At 38.4% G+C, this 27,558-nt stretch overlaps 1 protein-coding gene across 4 annotated transcripts in view; it reads right to left on the bottom strand.

Moving 5' to 3' along the window:
• The window catches only part of LOC145673531 (uncharacterized), a 326,206-nt gene that overhangs the window by 79,405 nt on the left and 219,243 nt on the right, over positions 1 to 27,558 (bottom strand). For all 4 annotated transcript variants that reach the window (XR_014128780.1, XM_081743322.1, XM_081743320.1 and 1 more), the window contains exon 9: positions 20,954 to 21,095. Coding sequence is in view for 3 of the 4 variants with exons in the window: in XM_081743322.1 (XP_081599448.1) it covers positions 20,954 to 21,095 (142 nt within the window). In the remaining variant the exon portion in view is untranslated. The remainder of the gene's footprint in view (positions 1 to 20,953; positions 21,096 to 27,558) is intronic.

A 27,558-nucleotide genomic window follows, 5' to 3' on the forward strand; every position in this document is an offset into this window, starting at 1 on the left:
TTTCTAATGTTTATTTTTTTAAAATATTTGGGGAAATCTCCCGATTTTACTTGGAGGTATTCCATACCCCCAAATTCCCCTGGTGTGAGAAGCACCATAATTTAGTCTTGCACACACCATTTAGCTGTTAGGCCGGCGCTGGGGCTAATAGTTTAGAACAGAGCTTTCCAAATTGGGTGTCGCGAGATTTTAAAAAAAAAAAGGTAATTCAGAATTTTAATGGAATGAATAACTTGTGAGAAAAGAATATTAACTTTTGTTCAGTGCATTAACTGCGCGATCGACATGGTTTTCCCTGTATTCACCACGAATGTTCATGTTCATTTACAGATATATTAACTGGAGTTGACTCCCTTTGTTTACGAACAAAGTGAGATTCTGAAAAATGATAGCAACTGACTCCAATCCATCAAAACTTGTATTTTTCCTTTAGTTCAGATAGGAACGTCACATCATTTGACCTGTTGACGCGAAATAAGTATTTTGTTTTTAATTAAACGGGTGCAGTATGCGTATTTAATTCTTGTAGGTGAAATAGGTTTAATAATAAAATAATTTTTTTCCTTGACGTTGCAAGAGCAAATATCAAGAGCAAGGCTGTGGAGTCATTGTATGAGTAAAAGAGCGTGTATTCCCACGCGATTCGCTGGAGTTTTCTCATCGCTGGATTGGGGTCTCATTAGGTGTTCCATTGTCTTCCGCAGGTGCATGTAGATCTTCTATAGAACAAGCAGTCAAGTGTTTCTCATGAAACGCCTCGCTTCTTTCGTATAATTAAGTAGGAACATTGGAACTTGAATAACGGACAATATGCTGTACTTCCGCTCTACTAGTTCCTGCTAAGCAATTTTTCATTTAGCACCCTCTGCATATTTCTTTAAGAAACACAAAGTCAAATCATCTTTCATTTTCACTTTGCTTTACTTGTATTGCTCTCCAAGATCTTACAAGTTCAGCTTTAGCCGGTTCAGTGCAGCCGTTGTGCCTATCAGCAGTTTGTATACTGTTATCAACAAAGGCAAATGCAAAGGCTTCTATGCACTATTCCACAAAGGTTGTTATGCGTGTTCTTATGTCCTGCGTAGTGTTGCATAAAATTACTGGAAATTTTCACCGTCCGAAAAAAGCTTCTTTAAAAAAAAAATCAAAAGAACCAATATATTTCAATAATAATTTTTAAAAAAAATCTCGTGAGCCTTATATCTGAAGAACTACATACACCCTCCATTCCAAAAGAAACCGAACGTTTTAAAAAAAACAAAAAAGCAATGTACATTTTGGAGCAAATCATTTTTATTAATCAATGTATTCCCCTTCTGCATCGATACACATATTTGCACGCTCCAACAAGTTGTCAAACGACTTCTCCATGTCCTTTATTGGAATGGTCTTTAGGACGGCGGTCGTCGTCTTCTCAATGGCATCAATCGATGCGTGCCACTTTCCTTTCATTGCCAAATGCAGTTTCGGGAACAGATAGAAATCGCACGGAGCGAGATCTGGTGAATAGGGCGGATGATGCAACCGAATAATGTGATTTTTGACCAAAAATTCAGTTACAAGTCGCGAACGATGTGATGGTGCATTATCGTCCAAAAGAGTCCAACTGCCGATTTCGCGATATTCAGGCCGAATACGACGAATTCTTGCCAGCAAACGCTTCATGACGCCCAAGTAAAACTCTCCAGTGACTGTCTGGCCGGGCTGAACAAATTCTTTGTGGATAATTCCTTATGAATCGTAAAAACAAATCAGCATCACCTTAACTTTTGACTTCACCAAGCGACTTTTTTTGGGTGTTCCTTCATCCGGCGCTCTCCATTCAGCACTTTGCCGCTTTGTTTCGGGCTCACATTCAAAACACCACGTCTCGTCACCAGTTACAATCGATTTCAAGAAGTTTCGATCCTGGCGAGCACTTTTAACGATGTCTTTGCAATGCGCAATTCGATCAACTTTTTGGTCTTCGGTGAGTTTGTGTGGTACAAACCGCGAATTAACCTTCTTAAGGCCCAAAACTTCGGTCAAAATGCGGTATGCGGTTGTTTGAGGAATGCCTAATTCCATTTCAATAACTTTCACCGACGATTTTTTGTTATGTTTGATGAATTCACGCACTTTTTCGATGTTTTCTTCCGATAATCCGGTTCTGGGACGGCCTGATCTTTCGTCATCATCCAGCGTCTCTCTACCCGATTTGAATCGCCTGAACCACTCATAAACTTGCGTACTGGATAGACACTCATCACATATGCAGTTTGTAGCATTTGGTGCGTTTCACTAAAAGTTTTACCCAGTTTAACACAAAGCTCAATTGCAGCTCGTTTTTTGAAACTCAATTTCCGACCGATGTACACAACACACTGACAGTTGAAACGCAATAACTTTGTTGCCGTGCATCCAAATGTCATGACATTTATACCAGTTGTCAATGAGGGACTACGCCATCTACCGGTAAAATATTACAACAGATGGCACTAGTGGTACTATTTGTTTTCAAAAGTTCGGTTTCTTTTGGAATGGAGGGTATACAGTGTAGATATACCCAAAAGTATCACTTAACTCAGTATGGTGTGCTTATTCCGTAGAAAATACGAAAACTCAATTTAGGGGCCGTTCAAAAATTTTGTGGCCCCTGATCCAACATATTTCAATCAAAAATTTTCTTGTAGGCCTTATATCTGGAGAACTACATACAGTGTAGCCAAACCCAAACTATCACCCAACTCAGTATGATGTGCTTATTCCGTAAAAAGTATCAAAACTCGATTTAGGAGCCCTTCAAAAATTTTGTGGCCCCTGATCCAAAAACTAATTATTGGCCAAGATCGCAATCTTTTGATTTATTTTTTTTTCGATCATTCCTAAAATTTTTGTTTATCGTTAGACCACTAATAATCTGTTCTCAGTGTATTGTTAATACGAATTAGTTAATATCCCTAAAATATACAGCAAGCAATTTTTCGCCTCCTTCAAACTTACTACCCTTTTGTACAAGAATGCAGAGAGAGAGAGAGAGAGAGAGAGAGAGAGAGAAACCTTTCGAGATCAAAGGTTTCTAACTTATTCAAAGAAAGAAAAAAAAATACTCGGGACGGGTTTTATGACAATGCAACCCCATAATTCCCAGTACCAAAATAAACATATACATAATCTTTCCATACTGGCCAGAGACAAATGTTTAAAAATTAAAAGCCAGCTACTTTACATATTGAATTATAGAGACGTTTTAAACAAGCTGTAGAACGGAGGGCATAATACAATATGTTATGAAAAAAAAAATTATATATATATATATATATATATATATATATATATATACAATTTTGTCTAGCTGCATCCAATCAAAATTTCTGGCGCGCTCTTGTTTAAGCACGAACGCCCAAAAATACCCACTAAGTTTTCTTTTTTTTCTTCTCGGGCAAATTCCAACCACCCTGATCAAAAGGGAAGTAACACAGTGGTGTACGCACGAAAGTTTTCTATTAACAAACTCACTCTATGACGTATGAAACCCGAAGGTTCAATGCCGCATTCGCAAAAGTTCTCCACTGACTTCTATCTTTAGCCAACTGTTTCCAGTTTCTACTTTGTATTCCTATTTCTGCGAGATCCATCTTAATATTGTCCTCCCATCTGCGCCTAGGTCTTCCTAATGGTCATTTTTCGATTGATCTTCCAATTACGACTTTGAAAGCGTTTCTACTTTCTTCCATCCTGACTACATGACCTGCCCACCTAAGCCTCCTACATTTGATGACCCTAACAATGGTTGGTAAGTCGTATAAATTGTGTAATTCCTCGATATGAAGTTTCCACCATTCCTCATTCCCGTTCCTCTTGAATCCGAATATTCGTCTCAGGATCTTGTTCTGAAATACTTTCAGTCTACATTCTTCCCTCAGAGTAAGGGATCATGTTTCGCAACCATACAGAACAGGCATGATTATTATTTTATATATTTTAAGCTTCAAATTCCTCGATAGAATTTGCGACAAGGGATTTTGAACTGAATAATAACACGAATTCCCTGCTTTCAGTCAACATTTAATTTCTTCATGAATATGATTTTGGTCTGTCAGTATTGATCCTAGATACTTTAAAGTATCCAGTTTATCGAAAGTATTATTAGATATTTTAACGTATCCATAATTTCCCGTATTACCATTCTGACAAACTTTCATATATTTAGTTTTCTCTGCATTTACTTCTAAACCCATGTCAAGATTTTATATTAAAGAAGAATAAAAGTTTACTACATTAAGATGTATACAAACACCTCAAAGGATATAAACTTAGGAACTTAAGACCCCTTCCCCCCTTCCTGCTTTCCGTTGATGAAATTCTGCGCGCGCTATTGCTAACAACCACCCTGATTTCCTTGCCTTGGTACAAAGAATCCAACCGGAACCATCGTTTCTCCAGCGATGGACCTTGAGATCGGTTCAGTTAAAGTCACTGAGCTGAGATTGCATTTTGCATATAGTGATTTAAGATGCATTCAAGAAAGAAAAAGAAATGAAAGTTGCTGTGTGCACAGAGATGTTGTAAACGAAGACACGGAAATCTTCCTCACGACTCAATTTACGAAAAAGCCACAACATTAACAGACAGATGGGAGTGAAAGTTCTCCGCAAACCAATACACAATTTAATGCTCACTTTGTCAACAATCTTGAATGGAACAATGCCTTCGCTACAACATTCGTCTTCGCCTTAAGGCGGCAGACTACTAAATATTTTTGAAAAACTAATAATTTTTCTTTTGCCCATTTTTCGTAAGTGGAAAGAGGTAATAAAATGTAACTTACTACAATAATAGATAATGTTATTCTACACCCGAAAATACGAATCGGAAGAATTTTCAGTGTTGCCATCCATAGAAATTACAGTGTGACCAGAATTTGAATTACTCAAAAATCTAGGTAAAGGCAGCGACTAGAAAAATGAACTCAACGGTAATTGATGACTTATCATGCTGTCTACCTTTCTTGTTTACTACTTTTTAAATAACATTTCTATTTATTTTATAAAACTTACATAAATTATTACAAAATAAATAAGTTATTACAAAATAAGTAGAAACATTTTTTTAAAAAGTAGTAAACAAGAAAGGTAGACAGCATGATAAGTCATCAATTACCGTTGAGTTCATTTTTCTAGTCGCTGCCTTTACCTAGATTTTTGAGTAATTCAAATTCTGGTCACACTGTAATTTCTATGGATGGCAACACTGAAAATTCTTCCGATTCGAATTTTCGGGTGTAGAATAACATTATCTATTGTTGTAGTAAGTTACATTTTATTACCTCTTTCCACTTACGAAAAACGGGCAAAAGAAAAATTATTAGTTTTTCAAAAATATTTAGTAGTCTGCCCCCTTAAACTAAATAACATGATATAAAGAGTACAAATATGTTGAGTGGAGTTGAGTTTAGTTTAGCGTCCCTTTCAGCAGCGAGGCTATATGAGACGTGGACCTACTGATTAACGTGGAATCCGAACCACATGAGCTCCCGCCGGGAATCGAACCCGAGAGTACAAACGTGTTATAAATTAAAAAAAAAATACCGGGTGTTCGAAAACTCGCGCACCAACTATACACCACCATATAGGGGACATCAAGACAAGAAAAAAAGTCCTCTGCAACTTTGGTCAGAGACCACTAGTTTCGGAGATATTAAGTATCGAAACTGTAGGAAAACGAACTTGAGAGCTCTATATCGCCACAACCCTGAATGATAGAGCGAATGCGGCATGGTCACGTCAAAGACTTCAAACCTATTCTATTCAGAAATGTGTATGTCGCAATTCTGAAATGTGTGCGCAAGACATTCCCTAAAGGAATTGGGGATTCCCCGGAAATTATCTGAGGAAAACTGGGTCGAAATTAGCATGTTTAAAAAGACATGTTGATAGGAAACAAGCATTCGGTTGCTGAACAACGGTATGTCAGAAAGCTGCACAAAAATTGAAATGCGTATGATGTTATACGTGGTTCCATAACTAACAGTAGCTGACAGAGCATAAAGAGAAATAAATTCCATCTCAGTGGCGCTCAATTGTGAAGGCGGAATGGTTCGCTCATGCGGTGATGAATGATATGCGAATTGGAACAATTACAAGAATAAACATACTACACGGATCGGAAGTAAACAAGAAAAGCTGCACGAAGGTCTGATAATAACGAAGCGGTGTAATGTGATTGAAGATGCACGTGTGGATGTAGGATATGCTGTGTGTGTATCGACAATTCGTTCTTGTGATCATAACAGTGATAGATGTTATGCGTACAATGTACAATCACCTCTAAGCTGTATCTGCTGTTTGTTAAATGAAACAAATAATGATCGCCGAACACTTTCCTGAAGCACTTGTCCAGAACGAAGGATAAGTTAGATTGTTGTGTACAACCTGCATTGAGTACTTTCCTCTAGAGAGGGGTATTTGACGTCTGGACTCGAAACCCCATGTCCTTGCATAGTATGAACCCAAAGTTCACGCCATACATGTCATAAACCGGAGAAAACTTATCACAATTTAATGGCTCCACCGGACAACGTTGAAGTAAAAGCACATCAAGTTTGCAGAAAGCAAAACAATAAATTATATGGTGATGCCGTATAGGCTTACTCTTTCAAACTCATGCCACTAGCTGTTTAGGGATACCAACCTCAAGAGTATGAAAAACGAACTGATCCACGCGGTGGGGTATGTTGTTTGCTACGTTATTCTGTTAAAATCTTAATCTGACAGAAATTGTCCTTTGCAACGTTGTTCGACGGAGCCATTTGAATCGGTCATTGCAGAAAGGGCTTAAGTCCAGAACTATTAAGGAGGATTGGAGTTTCACAAATTCAACGATGTCTTTATTCAAATCCTTCGAACAGACATCCCATACTTGTGATTTCAGCATTATAGCCTTAAAAGCTATAATCACAAATGTGGGATGTCTGTTTGAGGGGTTTAAATATAGGAACTGTTGAATTTGTTGAACTATAATCCGCCTTAATGACAATGGACTTAAGCACTTTTTGCAATGAGCGATTCAATTCTGAAAGTGAATTTGTCTGTTCTATACACCGTCCGATGTGTGACGGTCCGGATATGTGGCGATAGAATGAAGATGTTACAAAATAGAAAATGGTTATTGTACTTAATAATATGATCGGTAGTATAAAACAACATCTCGTCCGCCTTCTATGCTATGGAAATACAAAGCCATGTATTTGCTATTGGCGGAAGTGCGGCTTTATACACACTGTATTTACAGAAAGTACACGTACAATACTGCATGTACACAAATGTCAGGTGATTATGCAATATAATCAATGTGTTCAGCACACGTGACAATCAGGGAACGAAATAGATGATATTGTCACCAAAAAAATGTAAAGATAATTGCATGATACACACATCATTACCTATGGCGGCTACAGACAGTGTTATGTCTGGGGGAAAAGGTCAAAGGGAAACATCTTATGTTAAACTAGCGCCAATTTTCAAAATGTCCACCCTCCATCCTTACACACGACGCTCCACGCCAGAGAATGTCATTTTGTGTATTAGATAACATATGATTATCAATTGTGGTAACAGCAGCATGCAATCTGGCAACTAGGTCTTCTGCACTATGTGGTGGATCACAATATAATACAGATTTAATGAGGCCACAGAAAAAAATCTAAGGGCTAAATTAGGAGATCGTGGTGGCCATGCCACGGGACCACTGCGACCAATCCAAGTATCATGGAATCGACCATTCAACTATGCTTGAACGGCAGCAGTGGAATGGATAGGCGCACCATCGTGTTGGAATCACATGCCTTGACGATGAAACAGTGGAATATCTTCCAGGAGGCCTGGCAGAACGTCTTGAAGAAAAATTAAGTACTGCTGTGAGCCGTGCAGTGAGAAGGTAGGGTCCAATTATATGGTTCCCAAGCATACCAGTCCACACATTGACACTTCATCGAACCTGATGGCTAGAGCTTCGGGTGGCGTGTGGATTTTGGTGTGCCCAAATGTGGCTGTTATGTGTGTTAAAGAAGCCGTCGCGTGTAAAAGTTCCCTCATCTGTCCACAATATTCGTTGGACAAAGTTAGGATGGCGACGGCTTTGTGCTCTGATCCATTGACAATTCCATTCGAGGCTCATAATCACCTTCCGACAAAGCTTGCACTGCAGTGTAATGAAACGCACGCCAATCATTATCCCGCAGAGTATCCCAGACTAGGGAATGTGCCATACCTAATTCATGGCCTATGCCATGCGTACTGGCAGTTCGAGTTTGTCGCACTATATCACCAATACGGTCCTCGACGTTTGCTGTACGACGAGTACGGAGAAGACCTGTGTCAAGTGCTAGGGAAGGCATTACACTGCCACGTTCTCGTAATCTTGGTCCAACCCTTGAAAGACGTTCTTATCTGGGTGCCAACGATTTGGGTACCTCTCTGCATACACACGAGACGCTGCTGTAGCATTTCCGTGGCATTCTCCTAAAATCATGTACAAATCACAATATTCATGGACCTGGTACGCCGTTTAACGCTAGTTACAACACTTTCGCGCACAAGCACAACACACACGCTTTATTTACGTTTGTTCAATCGCTATGTAGCGATGTTGAAGTATGCCTAAGGCTGGCAGTATTACTTTACAGTATTCACTTTCGCTGGCAGTAGTATTGGCTTGACTAATGAAAACACCAGCCGCACTTTACTCCAGATTCATAGATTTCACCACACAGAAAGCATAACTCATACAGTGGAAAACACACGAGATCAAGCCGCATACTAGAGTGGCACCAAGGATTGGCAAGTTAAGGATGAGAGCAGCAAGGAGGTGTACACGTCATGAAACATTCATGATGGTCACGTGATTGATCAGTTTGATCACAACGAAATGTAAAATAATACTTGGAGACAATACCTGCTGAAATAAAGCAATAATTAGTTAATGATATAGAACTGTATGGAGAACCGTTCCGGTGTCCTGAACCTTTCGGGTTTTTGTGCCATGCCTAAAATATCTACAAAGTTTGAGACCGTGCTACAGTCTAGTTGAGACGTCACAAACTATAATACATTCAGATATCCTCTTGCCACAAGTGTTACCACGAGATGAGACTTATTTCAGGTCTTTCTCGAAAACAAGAAGACATTTCGAAACAAGACACGCATTTAATTTTTAAAACGAGACATTTTGGTGCCTCGTGTCGTACCTCGTTTTAGAGACAAGAGACGAAGTAGGGGAAGATATTTTATTTTCGAGACGAAACATGGGACGAGACAGCGCTTGCACGAAACGAAACGAGATAGCCTAATTTTTTTGCCTCGTCTCATCTCGTGACAACACTACTTGCCATAAACTCATTACTTCTTTGCTCTTGCACACAAACGGAACAAAAATGAACGTGGAAGGCAATGGTATTTCAAACGGAAATCTGGATATAGTAATTCAACAATTGTCTTGTATCCGTGTTGTATAGTATCCCTACAACTTTGTATAACGCAACCTTCCACACAACCGTCTTCATTCTATACAGAGTGGCTGATACCTACCAACGAATTACTGTGCAAATAGTCGGTAATCAGCAATGGAAATTTAAATTCTGCTCGCATAATGTACTATCCGGGCATCAGTTCATGCCGAAACTCTGCGGCGATCGTTGTTTACTTATTAAACCACAACAGATAACCCGCAAATAGAGGCCATTTTACATTGTATATACTATACCAACATTAATTCTAAAGGAGATTTGGGAAACTATTACCCCGGGCATGTTTAGCTAGCTACAATTCCAGCATTTACAATTACGACTGAGGGAAATCCTGCAAACACCATAGTCAGAATGGTCAGCAGTAGGAATCGATCCGATAATCTCCCAAATGCGAAGCAAACGCTCTACCAATAGAATTAACGCGCTAGATAATTTCATCATTCTTATGCTCGCACGAACGAATTGTAAATACCTACACAGCATGCATCCACACGTCATCCTCAATCACATTAGACCGCTTCGTAACTATAAGCCTTTCATGGGGTTACTTCAATTTTTTTCCGATCAGTACATGAGGATTTGGATGGAAAAAGGGCCCGAGTTCAATAGAGTTCTTATGAAACTCCGGCCCTTTTTCTATCCACCTTTTCAAATGTGTTTTTTTCTTGTAACTGTTCCAATTTACATACCATTCATCACCGCATGAGCGAACCATTCCGTCTTCACAATTGACCGCCACTGAGATGGAATTTATTTCTCTTTATGCTCTGTCAGTCACTACTAGTTATGCAACCACGCATAACATCATACACATTTACATTTTCGGGCAGCTTTCTGACATATCGTTGTTTAGCAACCGAATGCTTGTTTCCTATCAACATGTCTTTTTAAACATGCTAATTTCGACCCAGTTTTCCTCAGATAATTTCCGGGGAATCTCCACTTCCTTTAGGGAATCCCTTGCGCACACATTTCAGAATTGCCACATACACATTTCTGAATAGAGTAGGTTTGAAGTCTTTGACGTGACTATACCGCATTCGCTCTATCATTCACGGTTGCGGCGATATAGAGCTCTCAAGTTCATTTTCCCACGGTTTCGGCACTTAATATCTCCGAAACTAGTGGCCTCTGACCAAAGTTGCAGAGGTTTTTTTTTCTTGTCTTGATGTCCCCTGCATGTTGGTGTATAGTTGGTGCGCGAGTTTTCGAACACCCGGTATATAGTGGACATATATGAATAGATTTGTATTCTATTCTAATGAATACACCTAATTAATATATGCCAGGATTCAAGGCATGAGCCTTGCAAACAAGTACATGGATCGTGTTTACGTTTATCCTACTTTAAAATTATACTTAGCAAGAAACACTATCAAGTTCAATCACAGAAATACGTGAACAGTAAATTTCTTTGAGTCCTCCTCCTTAAGTCAGTAAATAAGTCCTGATACCAACCGGACAGTTAGTCCAGTGGTACAATAATACGAAAAAAAAACTGATAAAAGCTAAGAATGGAGGTTCAAATCCGCTTCAGGTAGGAGTGTTTTCTTTTCTTTCTTCAGTAAAATTAGGAAATAAAAAAAAAAAAGCTGATAGCAACACATGAAACAAGTCAGAAAAATACAACATCGAAATAGTGACATTATACACAAGAAACACTTTGCATTATGGAAGCTGGACTTAAGCAGATTGGAGCGATTGCTTCCAATCGAGTTCCGCGATAGAGTAATCTACTCTCGACTTCTCAAATGCAAATACGGCCGCATAACAAGGTATGATTCTCTGAATCCTAGTGATTGTAGCATCTGGACAAAGGAGTTTTTCCAACTTGAAACCAATCAAAACTTAGTTGAGACCATCAATTCAGCAATAACGTTTAAACAGTTTGGTAATTTCGTCCACTGAATTTAAATTAGCAGGAGTTTCAAATTAGGTAAGATTCAAGATCTCACAGAGGAAAAAAAAAGCAAGAAAGTTAGCTTTAATAAAAAGGAATGAAATAACTCATTTATACTTTATGAATGTTAAGTGATTTTTAGAAGTCAAAAAATATATAATTTGTTTCCAACAGTGCATCAAAATTTAATTTATTTCTGAAGAAAAACATTTTTATATAAATAATTTCACAATCACTAAAAGTGTTATTGTGACTGGTACTTTTCAGACGTGATACAAATACTGCTAGTTACTTGTGGGCTTACATTTATGCAATCTTACTTATATATTAAAATGTAGCTTACATCTGTTTGATCTATTGACTCCCATGCATTTCTCAAGTGCTCACTTTGATTGCTTTCCATTCTATCGCAGATCTAAACTCTATAATAACTATATTACACCCTCCATTCCAAAAGAAACCGAACTTTTGAAAACAAATAGTACCACTAGTGCCATCTGTTGTAATATTTTACCGGTAGATGGCGTAGTCCCTCATTGACAACTGGTATAAATGTCATGACATTTGGATGCACGGCAACAAAGTTATTGCGTTTCAACTGTCAATGTGTTGTGTACATCGGTCGGAAAATGAGTTTCAAACAACGAGCTGCAATTGAGTTTTGTGTTAAACTGGGTAAAACTTTTAGTGAAACGCACCAAATGCTACAAACTGCATATGGTGATGAGTGTCTATCCAGTACGCAAGTTTACGAGTGGTTCAGGCGATTCAAATCGGGTAGAGAGACGCTGGATGATGACGAAAGATCAGGCCGTCCCAGAACCGGATTATCGGAAGAAAACATCGAAAAAGTGCGTGAATTCATCAAACATAACAAAAAATCGTCGGTGAAAGTTATTGAAATGGAATTAGGCATTCCTCAAACAACCGCATACCGCATTTTGACCGAAGTTTTGGGCCTTAAGAAGGTTAATTCGCGGTTTGTACCACATAAACTCACCGAAGACCAAAAAGTTGATCGAATTGCTCATTGCAAAGACATCGTTAAAAGTGCATGGCAGGATCGAAACTTCTTGAAATCGATTGTACCTGGTGACGAGACGTGGTGTTTTGAATATGAGCCCGAAACAAAGCGGCAAAGTGCTGAATGGAGAGCGCCGGATGAAGGAACACCCAAAAAAAGTCGCTTGGTGAAGTCAAAAGTTAAGGTGATGCTGATTTGTTTTTACGTTCAAAAGGAATTATCCACAAAGAATTTGTTCAGCCCGGCCAGACAGTCACTGGAGAGTTTTACTTAGGCGTTATGAAGCGTTTGCTGGCAAGAATTCGTCGTATTCGGCCCGAATATCGCGAAATCGGCAGTTGGACTCTTTTGGACGATAATGCACCATCACATCGTTCGCGACTTGTAACTGAATTTTTGGTCAAAAATCACATTATTCGGTTGCATCACCCGCCCTATTCACCAGATCTCGCTCCGTGCGATTTCTATCTGTTCCCGAAACTGCATTTGGCGATGAAAGGAAAGTGGCACGCATCGATTGATGCCATTGAGAAGGCGACGACCGCCGTCCTAAAGACCATTCCAATAAAGGACATGGAGAAGTCGTTTGACAACTTGTTGGAGCGTGCAAATATGTGTATCGATGCAGAAGGAGAATACATTGATTAATAAAAATGATTTGTTCCAAAATGTACATTGCTTTTTTGTTTTTTTTAAAACGTTCGGTTTCTTTTGGAATGGAGGGTGTATATATATAGTGCTGAGCCGTGGAAAATCAGCGCTCAGGGCGAAAGTATAAATGATTGAGGTCAACAGACTTGGCGCGAAGCGTAAGAAAATTTACCCTGCTTTTCCTTGATTTTGAGCACTTTTTATTACTTTTTTCCTTTCATTTTATACATATGCACAAGCATTTTCCTAACATGAGTAATATTATAGGACTATCTCATAAAGAATGAAGAGGAGGAATGAATTTAATACATACTAGTATTATTCCAAGTAATTTTTCCTCTTTCTTTTCTTTATTCCTCCCGAATTTTGCGCCCCCTTATTTCGGCGCCGAGACGTGTCGCTCTGCTCGCCCCCAAGGCACTATATATATATATATATATATATATATATATATATATATATATATATATATATATATATATATATATATATATATATATATATATATATATATATATGTACACTGCTCAAAAATTACTGGATCAGCTGAAATATCACACAAGACCTTAAGATAGTGTATGGATAAGCGTGTTTGACTCATATATATCATACAAGAAGAAATGCTGTCAGATACACTAGAAAAATTGGGCACATACGGGTGTTGGGGCACGGAAAACCTTGTTCACATGGTTCATGTAACAAGAAGGTTATGTGTGCATCTCTCGGACTGGTCACAAACAGGCAAGGCAACAACACTGATTGTTCCTTAATATGGCGTATGATCACCTCGAATAGCTAACACAGCCTCACACCTGCATGGCATGGATTCAATCAGATTATCGATGAGTTCTTGGGGGATGTTGTGCCACTCATCCAGAAGAGCGAATTCCAGCTCTGGAATGGCTGTTGGAGGTACTGGCCTAGCGGCAATTCGTCTGCCAAGCATATCCCGGACATGCTCAACTGGAACGAGATCCGGAGAGCATGCTAGCCACTTCATCCGAGCGATACCCTCAGCATCTCATCCACTAACCGAGTTCTGTGAGGACAAGTATTGTCATCCATAAAAAGGAACGAATCACCAATGGCACCAGTATAAGGAAGAACAAGAGTTTTCATGATCTCATCCCTATATCTGAGAGCCGTCAAAGAGCCATTTCGGATGGTGTGGAGCTCAGTACGCCCAATGCTGATTCCTGCCCACACCATCAGTCCACCGCCATGATACTGGGATGTTTCTCGCACTAACATGGGATTGTTTCTTGTTCCACACTCTCTCCAGATGAAAACACATCGATTATCAGGCTCCACACTGAATCGAGACTCGTTAGAGAACAAAGTATTGCCCCATTCATTGCTTGCCCACCTACGATGTTCCTCCGCTCACACTCTTCGATCAACACGGTGTCGTGCAGTTAACGAGACACACAAAATAGGCCTACGTGCGTAGAGGCCACCTTCTCGAAGGCGATTGCGGACGGTTTGAGTAGATATTGTGCCTCCTGTTGCTGTTCGGAAGGCTCGCTGGAGAAGAGTTGCATTCTGACGCCGGTTCGACGGGCTGTTAACAAGAGATAACGATCGTCTCTGGCTGTGGTTGCTCATGGACGGCCCTCTCCTGGACTTTTTCGAACACTTTCAGTTGTTTGAAATCGATTCCACAATCGGGAAATCACACTTGGTGCCATTCCTATGGCATTTTCTATCGCCTGCTGTGAACGACCAGCTTCCAGCCTGCCGACAACTCGCCATGCCAGCGTTCTGGCAAATCACGTTGTTGCGCCATTTCACTACGTGGATTTGTGTCGCACTAAACATTGACAATGAGAACAGAGATATTCTGGAGCTGGAATGTGTTGGCAGCGCCACACTACAAAATGACATCTGGTAGCGCCACATCACCAATCACGTGCACAGGTGTTTCAAACGGTTCGTTTGCACATTGTGACTGCATGCTAGTCATTTTAATCCGAACTGGACCAGATACAGTGTTGTCACATTATTCGTAAGAAGTTTTACATGAGTTTTCATCTGATCCCCTAATTTTTTTGACCAGTATATATATATATATATATATATATATATATATATATATATATATATATATATATAGTGTAAGTTAGCTAAAACCTGGGACGCCGCACACCCTCAATCCAGCCGTTGTGAAGCAATACCTATCAGCGTTCGTCAGTAGTTGAAACGTAGATAGAACATATAAAAATGTGGTCGAGACGAGACGAGATAGGGGTAGATTTTAGAGAGAGAATTTTTACTAGATGAGATTACAAACATTTAAGTCTTTTCTCGTGTTCTCCCATTTCTTGTGGATTGCTAGTTACCAATAATTTTGTAATTTGTATTGACATTTTGTAATGGACAAATTCCAAATTATTTCACGCATTACTTCATTAATCGAGCTTCTGGATTGAGATGTCTAATATCGCCGCACTACTCGTATGGAAAAGACATGTAGAGTTTCAGTTGGGAAATCTTCGAGAAAAAAGAAAACCCGTTTACCGAGAAACAGACCGAGAGTCACGTATAGATAGATGTCACGATAGGGCAGATTATAATCATTATCAAATATGTTGGCTTTATGTGGAACAGCATTTGCTTAGGAGTTTTTATTTCTGTGGCAATAGTTTTTCGAGATCCTGAAATCATATCATAGTAGATATTCTGCCATTATTAGCAGATCACTTGCCACAACTGAAAGCCTTTCACGCACCCTAACTCCTTTGTCTTCACGTAGATTTTTGTTTTAGCATTGTCCATCAACTGTAGCCTCCCTCGCCGTCTTCCTCTTTTTCCTGCCACAATACTTTCTAGTACGCCCCTCATGATTTAAATCGCATGGTTAATTTCAAATAATTACCATATATCTGCAAAATAATCAACACCTATTCATACACAAAGGCGTTGCTTATTAGTCTGGAGTTCTATTCCCTTCTATAAAAATACTAGCACTTTCTATGAAAGGTTTTTTACAATGCACACGATTGAAGAAACGACATTTTTCATGGATTGAGAAATGCATTCAAGGGGTAGATTTCTTCATGTAGAATTATTTACGTTTCAACTACTGACAAACGCTGACAACCATTCTTTCACACCAGCAATATTTTTGCATGAAGCAAGGTTATTCTTGGTGTATACATGATGTCACAGTATCTTTCAATTTGTAATTCGCCTGAAGAAACAAAAGGAAAGCATTCCTCTCTGGCGCGGGTTCGAACCTCCGATCTTGGGCTTTATCAGTTTCGTTTTTTCTACTATTTTTTGTGTCTGGTCTATCTGTAAGGATGTTATTAGGGCTCACTTGTTGGCTTATATACGAAGTCTGTCAAAGAAATTCACTGTTCGTGTATTTGGACTGAAAATTTGTCCTGTTTGTTTCATACATGTAAAACTATGTTTACATAGAAATATAGCATTCTACAGCCAATATTTATTATAATTTCGTAACATAAAAACACTGGATAAAATTTGATAACATGATTCGTATGTGGGTGGATCTAAATCCACAATAGCCTGGTTTTTCGGAAAATGAAAAATAAAATCTTTAAATTTTACGTACCACGATTATGCTGGCTAGGCGAAAGGAGACTGTGATAATGAGAAGTCAATGAAGTGTTGGAATGAAGAGAGTGGAAGGAAACGGGAGAACCCCGAGAAATCCCACTCTCACAGTGTTTATCCACCAAGAAGTTCACTTGGCGTGAGCTAGGATCGAACCAAGGACTCCATGCACCAGAGGTGAACGCTCTACCACTGAGCCACTGACCTCCCGGTTCTTCGGGATGAAGATAGAAAGTTCAGCTTCAGGAGTACGAGTTCCAATTTGTTGTATCAGGATACCAAGATATGCTGCAACGTTGGTGAGCTTTGCAGGTACAATGACGACATCTCATGGAGGAGGAAGGGAAACCAATCACTTTCCTTAGTCTACAAGGAGTACCTAATAAACTAAATTTCGGTAAAAAGCAGAAGTTTTGTCGTCCATACTTCTCGATGTTTGCTCTTGTGATGAAATTGCTTGCACACCACTTATAATGCAATTTTGGAATCTGGTATGACGTGTATTACATGTGTAATGAATCTATATATTAAAATGCTACGTTTATAATATTTGTTGTCAAGAAAAATTGATTTGTGTATGGCCAACCCTTTCGAAAATGAGTTCTCGGGAACCAGAGGCTCTAGAAAGATGTCGTTTTCACTGGTCAATTCCAAATTTTGTGTAGATTGTTCAGTTCTAATTGAATATCATTTTTAAAAATAGCCGTTATTTCTTTATTACATTTTTTATGGGTGAAATGGAAGTGTTGATTTTTTTTTTTTTTTTTTTTTAAAGTAAAGCATCATATCCTACGAGTTGATACATTCCAACACCACATAGTTGTATATCTCTCAGGCGTTTGTTTCATGGCCAAATGATAATGAAAAACGAAGGATAACCATTTTTCTAGTCTAAAATGAATCGCTATTGCTTGGAGTGTTTTGCCCAATGAACATTATATATCACTGAGTTTATAATTAATTGTGAGTGTAATGCATTTGCTTATTAGATAGTGCATGCAAGAAGAAAGAAAACACTAGTCATACATGATTTAAAACTCCAACTGCAAGTAGGGTCAAATCTTGCCAGCGGTGGGAGATATTGAAAAAAATATCGAAAAAATCTGTCCTTTATCGTATCCTTTGTCGATTTTTATCAAGACGTCTTACCTTTGTGTCTGTAAAGGGACATGCACAGATGATGTAAGGAATGACAAGGAGATTCATGCTGATATGTAAATGATGTGCTGTGTAGAGAGCGCAGGTTCAGCTAGTACAAATAGAAAAAGTGTACTATCACGTTATACACAGGAAGTTATGGAAATATAATATCTAAAACTTTGAAGATATTTTCCCTAATTTTCTATATAACAGCAGAAGCTGCAGCTGTACTGAACAATGCACATATAACGCTGCCAACAATTACTAGGCAGAATCTTTTTCAAGCGCTCTGTCGAGTCTTTTCCATCTGTACACGGAAGCAGCTGTATACATCACGCATTTAATACGCAAGCATTAGAATTGCGAAGGATCAAATGACCTTCTCATGGTGGCCAATCACCTTTACCTTCTTCCTCTACTGTTACCACTCTCTTGCACACATAAAGCTTAGAAACTCTCTACAGCACAAATGAACCACTATACGAAGACTAACCAAATACATTGTTTACTTTCGATACATGTAAAATGTGTTACACATACCGGCCTAACTATCTGGCAAACATTATTTATGAGAAATTCTTAGAACTTAAAATTATTTCAGAGCACTTGTGAGCACGATGATTTCAAGGGGTAGCCCAGGGGACAGGTATTTATTTCTCCGATCCTGCTTAAACCTTAAGCATACGCGTCAATTCCCCTAACATTAGTTGGCGTGTGGAAAATATCACACCCTACATGTTTACTTTCGTGTAGGTTAGGAATCACATACAGATAACCATTTATAAATTTGTAATGCAGACATAGTATACCATATATAAACTACGATAATTAATACTATAATTAGAATTGTCAACTTAATGGAATTTTTCTACCTTTATTTATTATGATGAATTTTTCTGATGCAGTGCAATTTTAAACACTTTGATGCACATTACATTACTCAATTATTAACTTCTAATGATATTAATAAACTCAGGATTGCCAAATACATTGAATTTCTTGTAACTTTCGGATCAATGGCATTTTCACGTAATGTCATTATGATCCCAATTCGCATCCACTTTAAATAAACAAAGAATATTTTCCAGTCAAACGCCAATGAAATATGTTCGACTCCATCAGCTCACTTCTCACAGAACAGTGAACAAATACTTCGAATAATAGTTGAAATACTATACAAACGATGCTGCCACATTGTAAAGGCTAACAGTGGGGTACGTTACCCCTTAGCCTGCGACGCAACTCCGCTAGTTGTCGCCCGGGACAAGAACTCGCCTTAGCGCCCCCCCCCCTGACCAACCAAACCAAAACGCTCCCTCAAATATTTGCCAACTTTGCGCTCTTCCAATCCGGCGTCCGGGGCAGAAGCCCTGTCTACCCCCCGTAGATACGTCACTGCCCAACGCGCTGCTGAGGGTTAATCTGGATTACCTGATACTCGCTGTGTTACTCTCACCTCCAATTTATTCAAAATCCGTCCCGGGGATAATCTAAAATTGTCACAGCCTGTGAGGTTTGGTCTACGTAAGAACCACATACGTACAAGAAGGTAGAATTTTATTTGTGTGTTTATTTTAGTATGCATAGAAACGGTGGTTTTCGTGCTAGAAGGATGTTTTATGAAGAGAATGGTTTATTGACCTTTATTTTTGCACTGTTTTGCATTTTTCGACCATGTTCATATACAAACTGAAACTTCTCTCCAAGAAGCGTTTATATAGTGTTAGAAGGAAAATAATATTTTCTGAACTTTTCACGAAAGAAAAATCTTACAATAAATCTTAGAATATAGAAGATCGCTGTCCCAAGGGAACAATCTATAGTAAGAATAAAATCTGTTTACGATGAACAAACTGTGCAGAGCTCCTTACGTAGAATTTTAAACGCGTGCCTTACCGCAAGTTTGAAAAGGATTTGATGTGTATAAGAGCATTTTTGCGTAATGGATAATACAACAAAATATTAGGCCTGGTAACTATTATGTAAGTACTAGCAAAATGTCCGTTCTTCGCACGGGGAGAATACGTTTCATTTTGGGCATAAAGGGCACCAAAATTGTCACCAACCAACTTAGGAACCCCAAAAGTATGAATTCGACACTAATATCAGTCATTTTCAATTATTTCTACATGTTACCACCCACCCTTAGGAGAAGTGCTTGCTGTTCAACATAATCGTACGGAGGAGGATCATAAACTAATGTTACAACGCCGATATTCCTGGAGTATTGTCTGTTACAGAGGAATGAAGAGTGTGCGGTAATTTTAATACATGGAGTTCACATCATCCACCTGCCACTTACAGCGCTAGTTGTATGTAAATACAAATGGCGACTCGTTTGGAAAACTGGTGTAGCAAACAAGACCGCTCAGTTATTCGATTTCTGTGGCCGAAACATGTAACCACGGCTGAAATTCACACGCAACTGGCAAAGGTTTACGAAGAGACTGTAATGTCCTGTCAGCATATCGCAGAATTGGTGTCGAAAGTTTGCGGCTGGTAGAGAGAACGTCACCGACGAGGAGTACAGTGGCCGACCAAACACGGCATTAAGCAATTTCGCTTAGAGATCATCGACCACTCTCTCTACAGCTCGGACATTTACCTGATCCCGCACTTGAAGGAGCACCTAGAAGGCCATCGCTTCGCTTTAGACGAGGAGGTGAAACACTTCGTAATAGCGTGGCTGAACACGCAAGGACTTTTTTTTTTTTTTTTTTTTTTTTTTTTTTACCAGGAGTGAATCTTCAAACTTATTCCACGATTCGACAATTGCGTCAACAGATATGGAGACTACTATGTCGAAAAATAATCTAATGTGTGTGTGTGTTACCTGTTGACTGTATTGGCTTTATGAAATAATATATACACGTTCCATTGCAAGCATTGTAATCTTACTCTCCGATCACCCCTCGAACGTTCAATGGAGATAGTGAATGTCTTCCTTTAGTAAAGCAAAGTCATTTACAACACAAATCACTCAATATATCAAAACAACACTTTTATCTATTTTAACTGTGTAGACTTACCTTACGAACGTATTCATTTAAAATATTGTAATTATTTTAACTAATTTTTAATCCTGAAGCAATTAGACTTAAATATTAGCTATGGTTTCCCCTCAACTTTCAGAAGATGTTAGGAATTCTCGTACCTGGTCGCTATCTGGCGCTGGACTTGTCTCCCCTGGAGTGTCGAACTCAGTATCCGGACTCAGTCTATCCGACGTTTCACTGATATCCATCTTCTCCTCGGACGGAGGGTCATTCTGTCCCGCAGCGCCCTCCCCGTTCTCACTGCGAAAATATTGAAATGCACATGTTACTAATTAATTTTATGATATATTTCCCTTGATTGCTGTAACAAAATATCTGTTTAATATTTCAGTTAATAGTACGTCAGCTTTTAGAGAATTTAAGATTTAATAGCGTTAAATAATTTGGAATTACCTTTGTTTCTAAATGGAAATGGAAATTTTTATGCCGGGTAGGCTAAACGAGATGATGATGATCAGAAATGCATGAAATGGCGGAATGTAGAAAGTGGGAGGAAACGACAGAACCCCGAGGAAACCCACGAGGTGTTTGTCCACTACAAAGTTCACTTGGTGCGAGCTGAGATCGAATCAAGGACTCCATGCACCAGAGGTGAACACTCTACCACTCAGCCATCGTGGCCCCTCTTTGTTCCGAAGTGTTCTATTTTTCTTCAAACTGCAATTAAACTAATTACCGGTAACGAAAATTAGACTGTTATCCTTGAAGTGCTATTGAGGAAACCGTGAGCAAGATAATAAACTGGCATCCCTCATACATTGCATGTTAATCCTGCCGATGACCTCCAATGTATCATACAAGTTCAGTGTATACTGAGCTGCTTATAAATTAGGAAACCTGCATTAACTTAATGTGCTTTACATATTTCAAATTATTGACTAAGTTTCAAATCTCTTTTCAGCACATCCATCAGCCACTGTAGGTCTTACATATTGTATGACCGTGTACAGAACCACGCACTTCGTTTTTTAATATTCACAATTTATCACAGAATATACAGTGGGCCCTCAAAGTATATTACTTAACTCAAGGAATTTACGAAATGATATTATATGTAAGACCTCTCACAGGCTATCATGTAGTTAAGGAGATCTACAGAATTAGGCATCGCACCTCGAAGTACACCAACAAGCATAATCCATATTTCAGCTTTAATTGCTGCCTAACTCACCTAGGGGCACAAAACGTGTCCCTAAGGTAAATTCAAAGAAGGGATTCGAAAAGGTATAAAATGTTCTCAGGAATACTGTGTGAATTGATCTTCCAAAAAGTGTTCGTACAATAACTGCACACAAGTTAGCCATAAAGCATACCACTGTCATTCCGCAATACGGTAACGTGTTACATGAGTTGATACCAGGTAAGAAAGATCGCCTTGGACATGTCCAGTTCTCAGGGTCTACGAAGTAACCAGGAAGATTTTCTGGAATCAAATTGTCAATAATGATGAAAAATCGATTTGATACCACAATCGTAAAGTGTCAGAACAGTGGTTGGATTATAACTTCTATGTCCAAAATGGTTTCCGAAACCAGTAGGACGTATTGTTGCTGGTGTGGTATTCTATGGTGAAGGTAATCTACCATGTCTTTCTCAGTCGAAGCGAAACCTTCGCCACGGATCGTTACAGTGCTTAAATCCATTAAGTGCAGAGCACACTTGCCTGCAAGTATCCAATAATGGTGAACAGATACGGTGTTCTAACATTATGTAAAAATGCACGTCCCCATATTGCTCAAAGATCGATCCAGACTCTCCGTGAGTTGAAGCTGAGACTGTCCGTCATGCACCATATTCCACTGTCATATCTCCCCGACTACCACCTCTTCCAGCATCTCGATCACTTCTTGACAGAGGACTTCCCCATGATGATACTTCTCATCACAGACTACCAACTTCTTTCATCATGGAATTCAATCGTAAACGAGCGATGGCAAAAATACAGAAGGAGACTAACTAGTTCTTTTTCCTTTTTTAGGGAAAGACGTTAGGTGTACATTTCAATCACAGAACCATTACTATTATTATATATATTCTGAAACAGAAACTTAAGCAAAAGTCATTCGTAAATATATTATAGTGCTGATTTGCAACTTGCCGAGTTTAAAAATTGTGACAATTTTTAAGAGATTCAATTTTATAATATCTACACAAACACTACAAATCGGATACAGTTGTGAAAAAGACCCCGGATAGTTCTTTCGTTATACCTATAGGCCTATAACCGAGAGTAGGAGGCATGTTTGCTGGCTTCCGCTGTGTTTGTATAATACTTAAAAGAGAGATACAAATTGATGGTGTCGAATAAAATGTGAAAGTACTGTTTCGGCAGGGGTGCCCACAAAGGGGGGCTATGACGCAAACTGCGTCATTGAAATATTTCGGGGGTTAAAAATCTATATAAATATGTTTGAGGGGGTGTAAAAATTAATCGAAAAGATTTTTTTTTCATGGAAGAACACCTACGGATAGACAATTGGGGGGGGTGCGTCATGGACATAAGGGGCGGTGGGCACCACTGGTTTCGGTCAGGCCTTAACCCGATAAGTGAAATTATATTCATGTTAATTTTCATTGACCTCAAGACTGAAGACCGACAGTTGAAGCAAAATGGCATAATTACCATATTTTGCAGTTTTTATATGAAATCGTGAAAAAATGCCATTTGTTGTGATCATTACCCACATTTGCTATTTTAGAGTCGCTTTTTAAGTTTTATCATCTTACATCGGAAAGTCATGTCGCCTCTTGTTATCGTGGAATGCAACTCACCTTTCAGATACAGAATTTAACGCTCCGCACTGACCGAAATATATATCATGTAGCTAAGGAAATACATAAAAAACAGTTGATGTTCCTAGGAATTCCAAAGTTCGGATGTGTTTCAAATATAGTCGTGTCAACTGGTAAACGCTAAAGGGTCATTTTTGAGCCTCCCGAATAGACAGACAACATAACTTGTGTCTGGACAACCTAAATAAAACTGTTACACTGACCAATCAAAAGTGGACTGTCTGTTGTATGGCATGATTACTTTATCAAACGTCAAGGTACGGTTTACCTAATACGAATCTTATTATTATTATTAATCGCAGGTTTGGTCATACCATTCATTGGCGTATTTTCTCTAGTTTTATGTATATGAAACTAACATTTCTATGATTTGTAGTTTTCCTTCTCTTTCTCCGTTTTGATGTGTTCTGGTTATTAATAATTTCAATTATATTATAATTACAATGAATGCTATTTTAACGCTTAATGTAAAGTTATGCATCTAACAAACTTTAGTAAATCATTATCTTCATAGGTGTTCTGCCATTATTGGCAAGTCACTTGCTGTAACTGAGAAGCTTTCATGTTCCACGGTCTTCTGTTAATTTCTTCCATCTTCATATACGATATTTCTGTTTTGATATCGTCCATTGGTTGTAGTCCCCTTCGCCCCCTCCCTCTCTTTCCTGCCACCATACCCACTACCACGTTCCTCATGATACATTTTCTTCTTATTCAATGTCCCAACCAGTTTCTCTTCCTCTTCTTCTTCTTCTTCTTCTTCTTCTTAATAATAACTAAAACTGCTCTTTTCTCCTCCAACATTTCTAACACCTTCTCATTCGTTTTCTGCTTGAACCAGCTAATTATCTCCATTCTTCTCCACACTTACATTTCGAGAACTTCCAATTGTTTTTAATCATTTTTGCGTAATATTCATGTTTCTGACCCATACAGTACAATACTCCACACGAAGCATTTTATGAGTCTTTTCACAACTCTTTATTTAAGGTTCTGCAAAATAGTATTTTCTTTTCTTCCTCCTAAAGGCTTCTTTCGCCATTCCTATCCTTGCTTTTATTTCACTCTTACATTTCATATCATTACTAATAATACTACCCAGGTATCGAAAACTAGTCATCTGTTTTATCTTCTTTCCTCCTACTTCTATATTTCGTTCCAATCACCATGGCTTTTGTCTTTCTAGCATTTTCATTCCATATTCTTGACAGCCCTTCCTAAAGTTTTTTAACATCTTATTGATTTTCTCTTCAGATTCTCCAACAAGCGCCATATGATCTGCAAACAGTATACACCTAATAATTGTACTGCCTCCTACTGAAATGGCGTCTCCGTCTTGTGGGCTATTTTTAATATATTCTAGATAGATATTAAATAATATAGGCGAGAGTCGGCATTCTCTTCCAATTTCACTCTTCTCTGTCATTACCTCCTCTATGCTAATACTTACTACTTTCGATTCATATGTAAGTTTCTTATGAGTCTTCGATTTTACCACTCCAACCTAAGTTTCTTTAGAACTACCAACAACAATTTCCAATTCACGTGGTGAAATGCATTTTTTTAGATCAATAAATACAACATGTGCTTCTTTTCCTTTTTCTATACACCTTTCACCGATCACTCTTAATAATCCAATTGCATTTGGTAAAGTAATGATATAAAAATATAACTATATATTCAATTTTGCATTATAAACTGCCATTTCTTATTATTTTTTTTTTATTTTATTCGTTTATTTATTTCTGTCATTTTGCCAGTCATTTTCAGTGTTTTATTTAGCCACAGCTGTCAATCTTTACTTATGATGTAACTCCTTATTAGAAAGGTAACACTGCAGTATTCGCAGATGTGTTTCTTCTCATTTTGTGAAGATGCTTGACCTTGAAACCGGAAAACGATAGAAAGTTGATATAATGAGAAAATGTAAGTTCCCGTTAACTCGGCAATGTGGCACAAGCGACGAGACAGATGATGTTTCCAGAGCATCAGAGGAAATGGGATTGGAAAATTCTTTCTAGGATGCTGTTTCGCTGTCAGCCGTGAGAAGAATGGATTTGCATAGAGTGTTCGGTGACCCACAATCTTTTCAATAGATTTTGATCTCAATTACACACTAATTGAGATGCTTTCTTCATATTCAAAGTCTTGCTTCCACTTTTCAATGATAGCAGCTTTCGAAATGAAAATAAAAATAATTATTTTGCTTCTGAGTGATTCAAATGCAAGATTGTACAGCGAAATTCCAAACGAGAACTCTTATCAAATACAAAACTCCCTTTATCCGAAATTGAAAAGCAGAGATACGCATGTGATTCAATAGAACTTTCACTTCTCTATCTACTGAAATGTTGAAGCTGATGAAAGCTTCCTTTTCCTTATCGCTAGATACTTCGATAAACGTCTGTAAAACAAACTCGACAAATTTATAGATTTGCTTCAGAAAGTATCCTTTTCTTCTTCTTTTGTATTTTCTAAAAATCTGTTAAGGATATGATAAATACTACTAAATTTGATACGTAATCAGTATACATTTACTTTATATTTTTGTTTTATTTTTTGATACGATATTTTTTCTATGTTCTAAATATACGTGCAATTAATGCATTTTGCATCCTGAAATTCAATACCGGTTCACCTCAATTGTTACAGGAGTCGTCTTTTTTTATCGTAGCATATCGCCTGGGGAATGATTAAACCTCAGATACAACGCCGATGCTCTATTCCCCAAATTCCAGTTGAAATTAGGACCCCGACTGTTACTTGGTGTTCAGGAAGAGGAAATGGTCGATCTTCATAAGCCATCAGGCTCCAGAGGACGTTGCCATGCTTATGGAAGTGGCAGAAGACAAAACTACAAGGCAGTGGTTGAAATGTAAGAGGTGGATGTCTGGAGAACATCTCAAAGGCATTTGTGTAACATGCTTGCAATCAGTCCAGTAGTCATGAAGGAAAGTCTGTTATATTCAACAAAACACTGTGTACAAGCAAAACTATACCCTGTAATTAAAATTTTATCAAATAAATCAAAGAATCGTCATTTAAAGATTATTTTACTTATTCTAGATAGTTTTTAATAGATGGTCGACACCTGTCATCCACGCGCCTAATTGTGCAACACAAACGTACGCGCCTAACGCAAGGTTAAAGAAAAAAATGGCAAGGAAAACTATTTTCGGATCCTCGGATCCCTGGTCTTGAAGTTTCAAAAAACAAAACAAAACACAAAAGTTAGTTTCGTTTCACATTGTGAAACTACGATAGACTTCCAAACTATGGGGATTCAATTTTCACATTTATAGCTCAGGTTGTAATAGATTAATAACATCAAAAGTTAGGACTTGCTTCTGGGACCCTGAATCCATATCAGAAAATCAGTATCCGCTATGCTTTGCTGTTTTCGTTCTATGGTACTAAAGACTGAAACTGGAAACCACTAATCTCAAGCACTTCTGGTTCAAAGCGAGGTTACAGATCCTATTTTTGGGAATCTGAATCGACTGCAAGAAATTGCATCTCGATACCTCTTACCGTTTTGGCTCTACGGAAATCAATATTCAAACCGGAAGAAGAAGCAAATTTCAATCACTTCCCATTTTACTAGTATGTTACGGGTTGTGGTGGTATTTTCCTTTCACTCTAGGGATGCGCACGAGTCGAGACATGTCTCAAATCTCGACTCGACTCGAATTCGAGTCGAAACACTTTGTAAAATTTGAGACGAGCCGGAACAAACTTATTTCTCGACTCGAATTTTCGAGTCGAGACTGCTCGTAAAAATCTCGACTGGACTCGAATGTATCAAAAATCTTTCTATAATTTTTAATATTAGTTTGAAGAAAGTATTCACTCAGAAACAGCCTTGAAAACAATTCCATCATTTATTACTTTAGAAAGGTACAGGAAACAT

This window comes from Thermobia domestica, chromosome 16 (genome assembly GCF_964235325.1).
Source record: "Thermobia domestica chromosome 16, izTheDome1.hap1.1, whole genome shotgun sequence".
Classification (NCBI taxonomy): Eukaryota; Metazoa; Arthropoda; class Insecta; order Zygentoma; family Lepismatidae; genus Thermobia; species Thermobia domestica.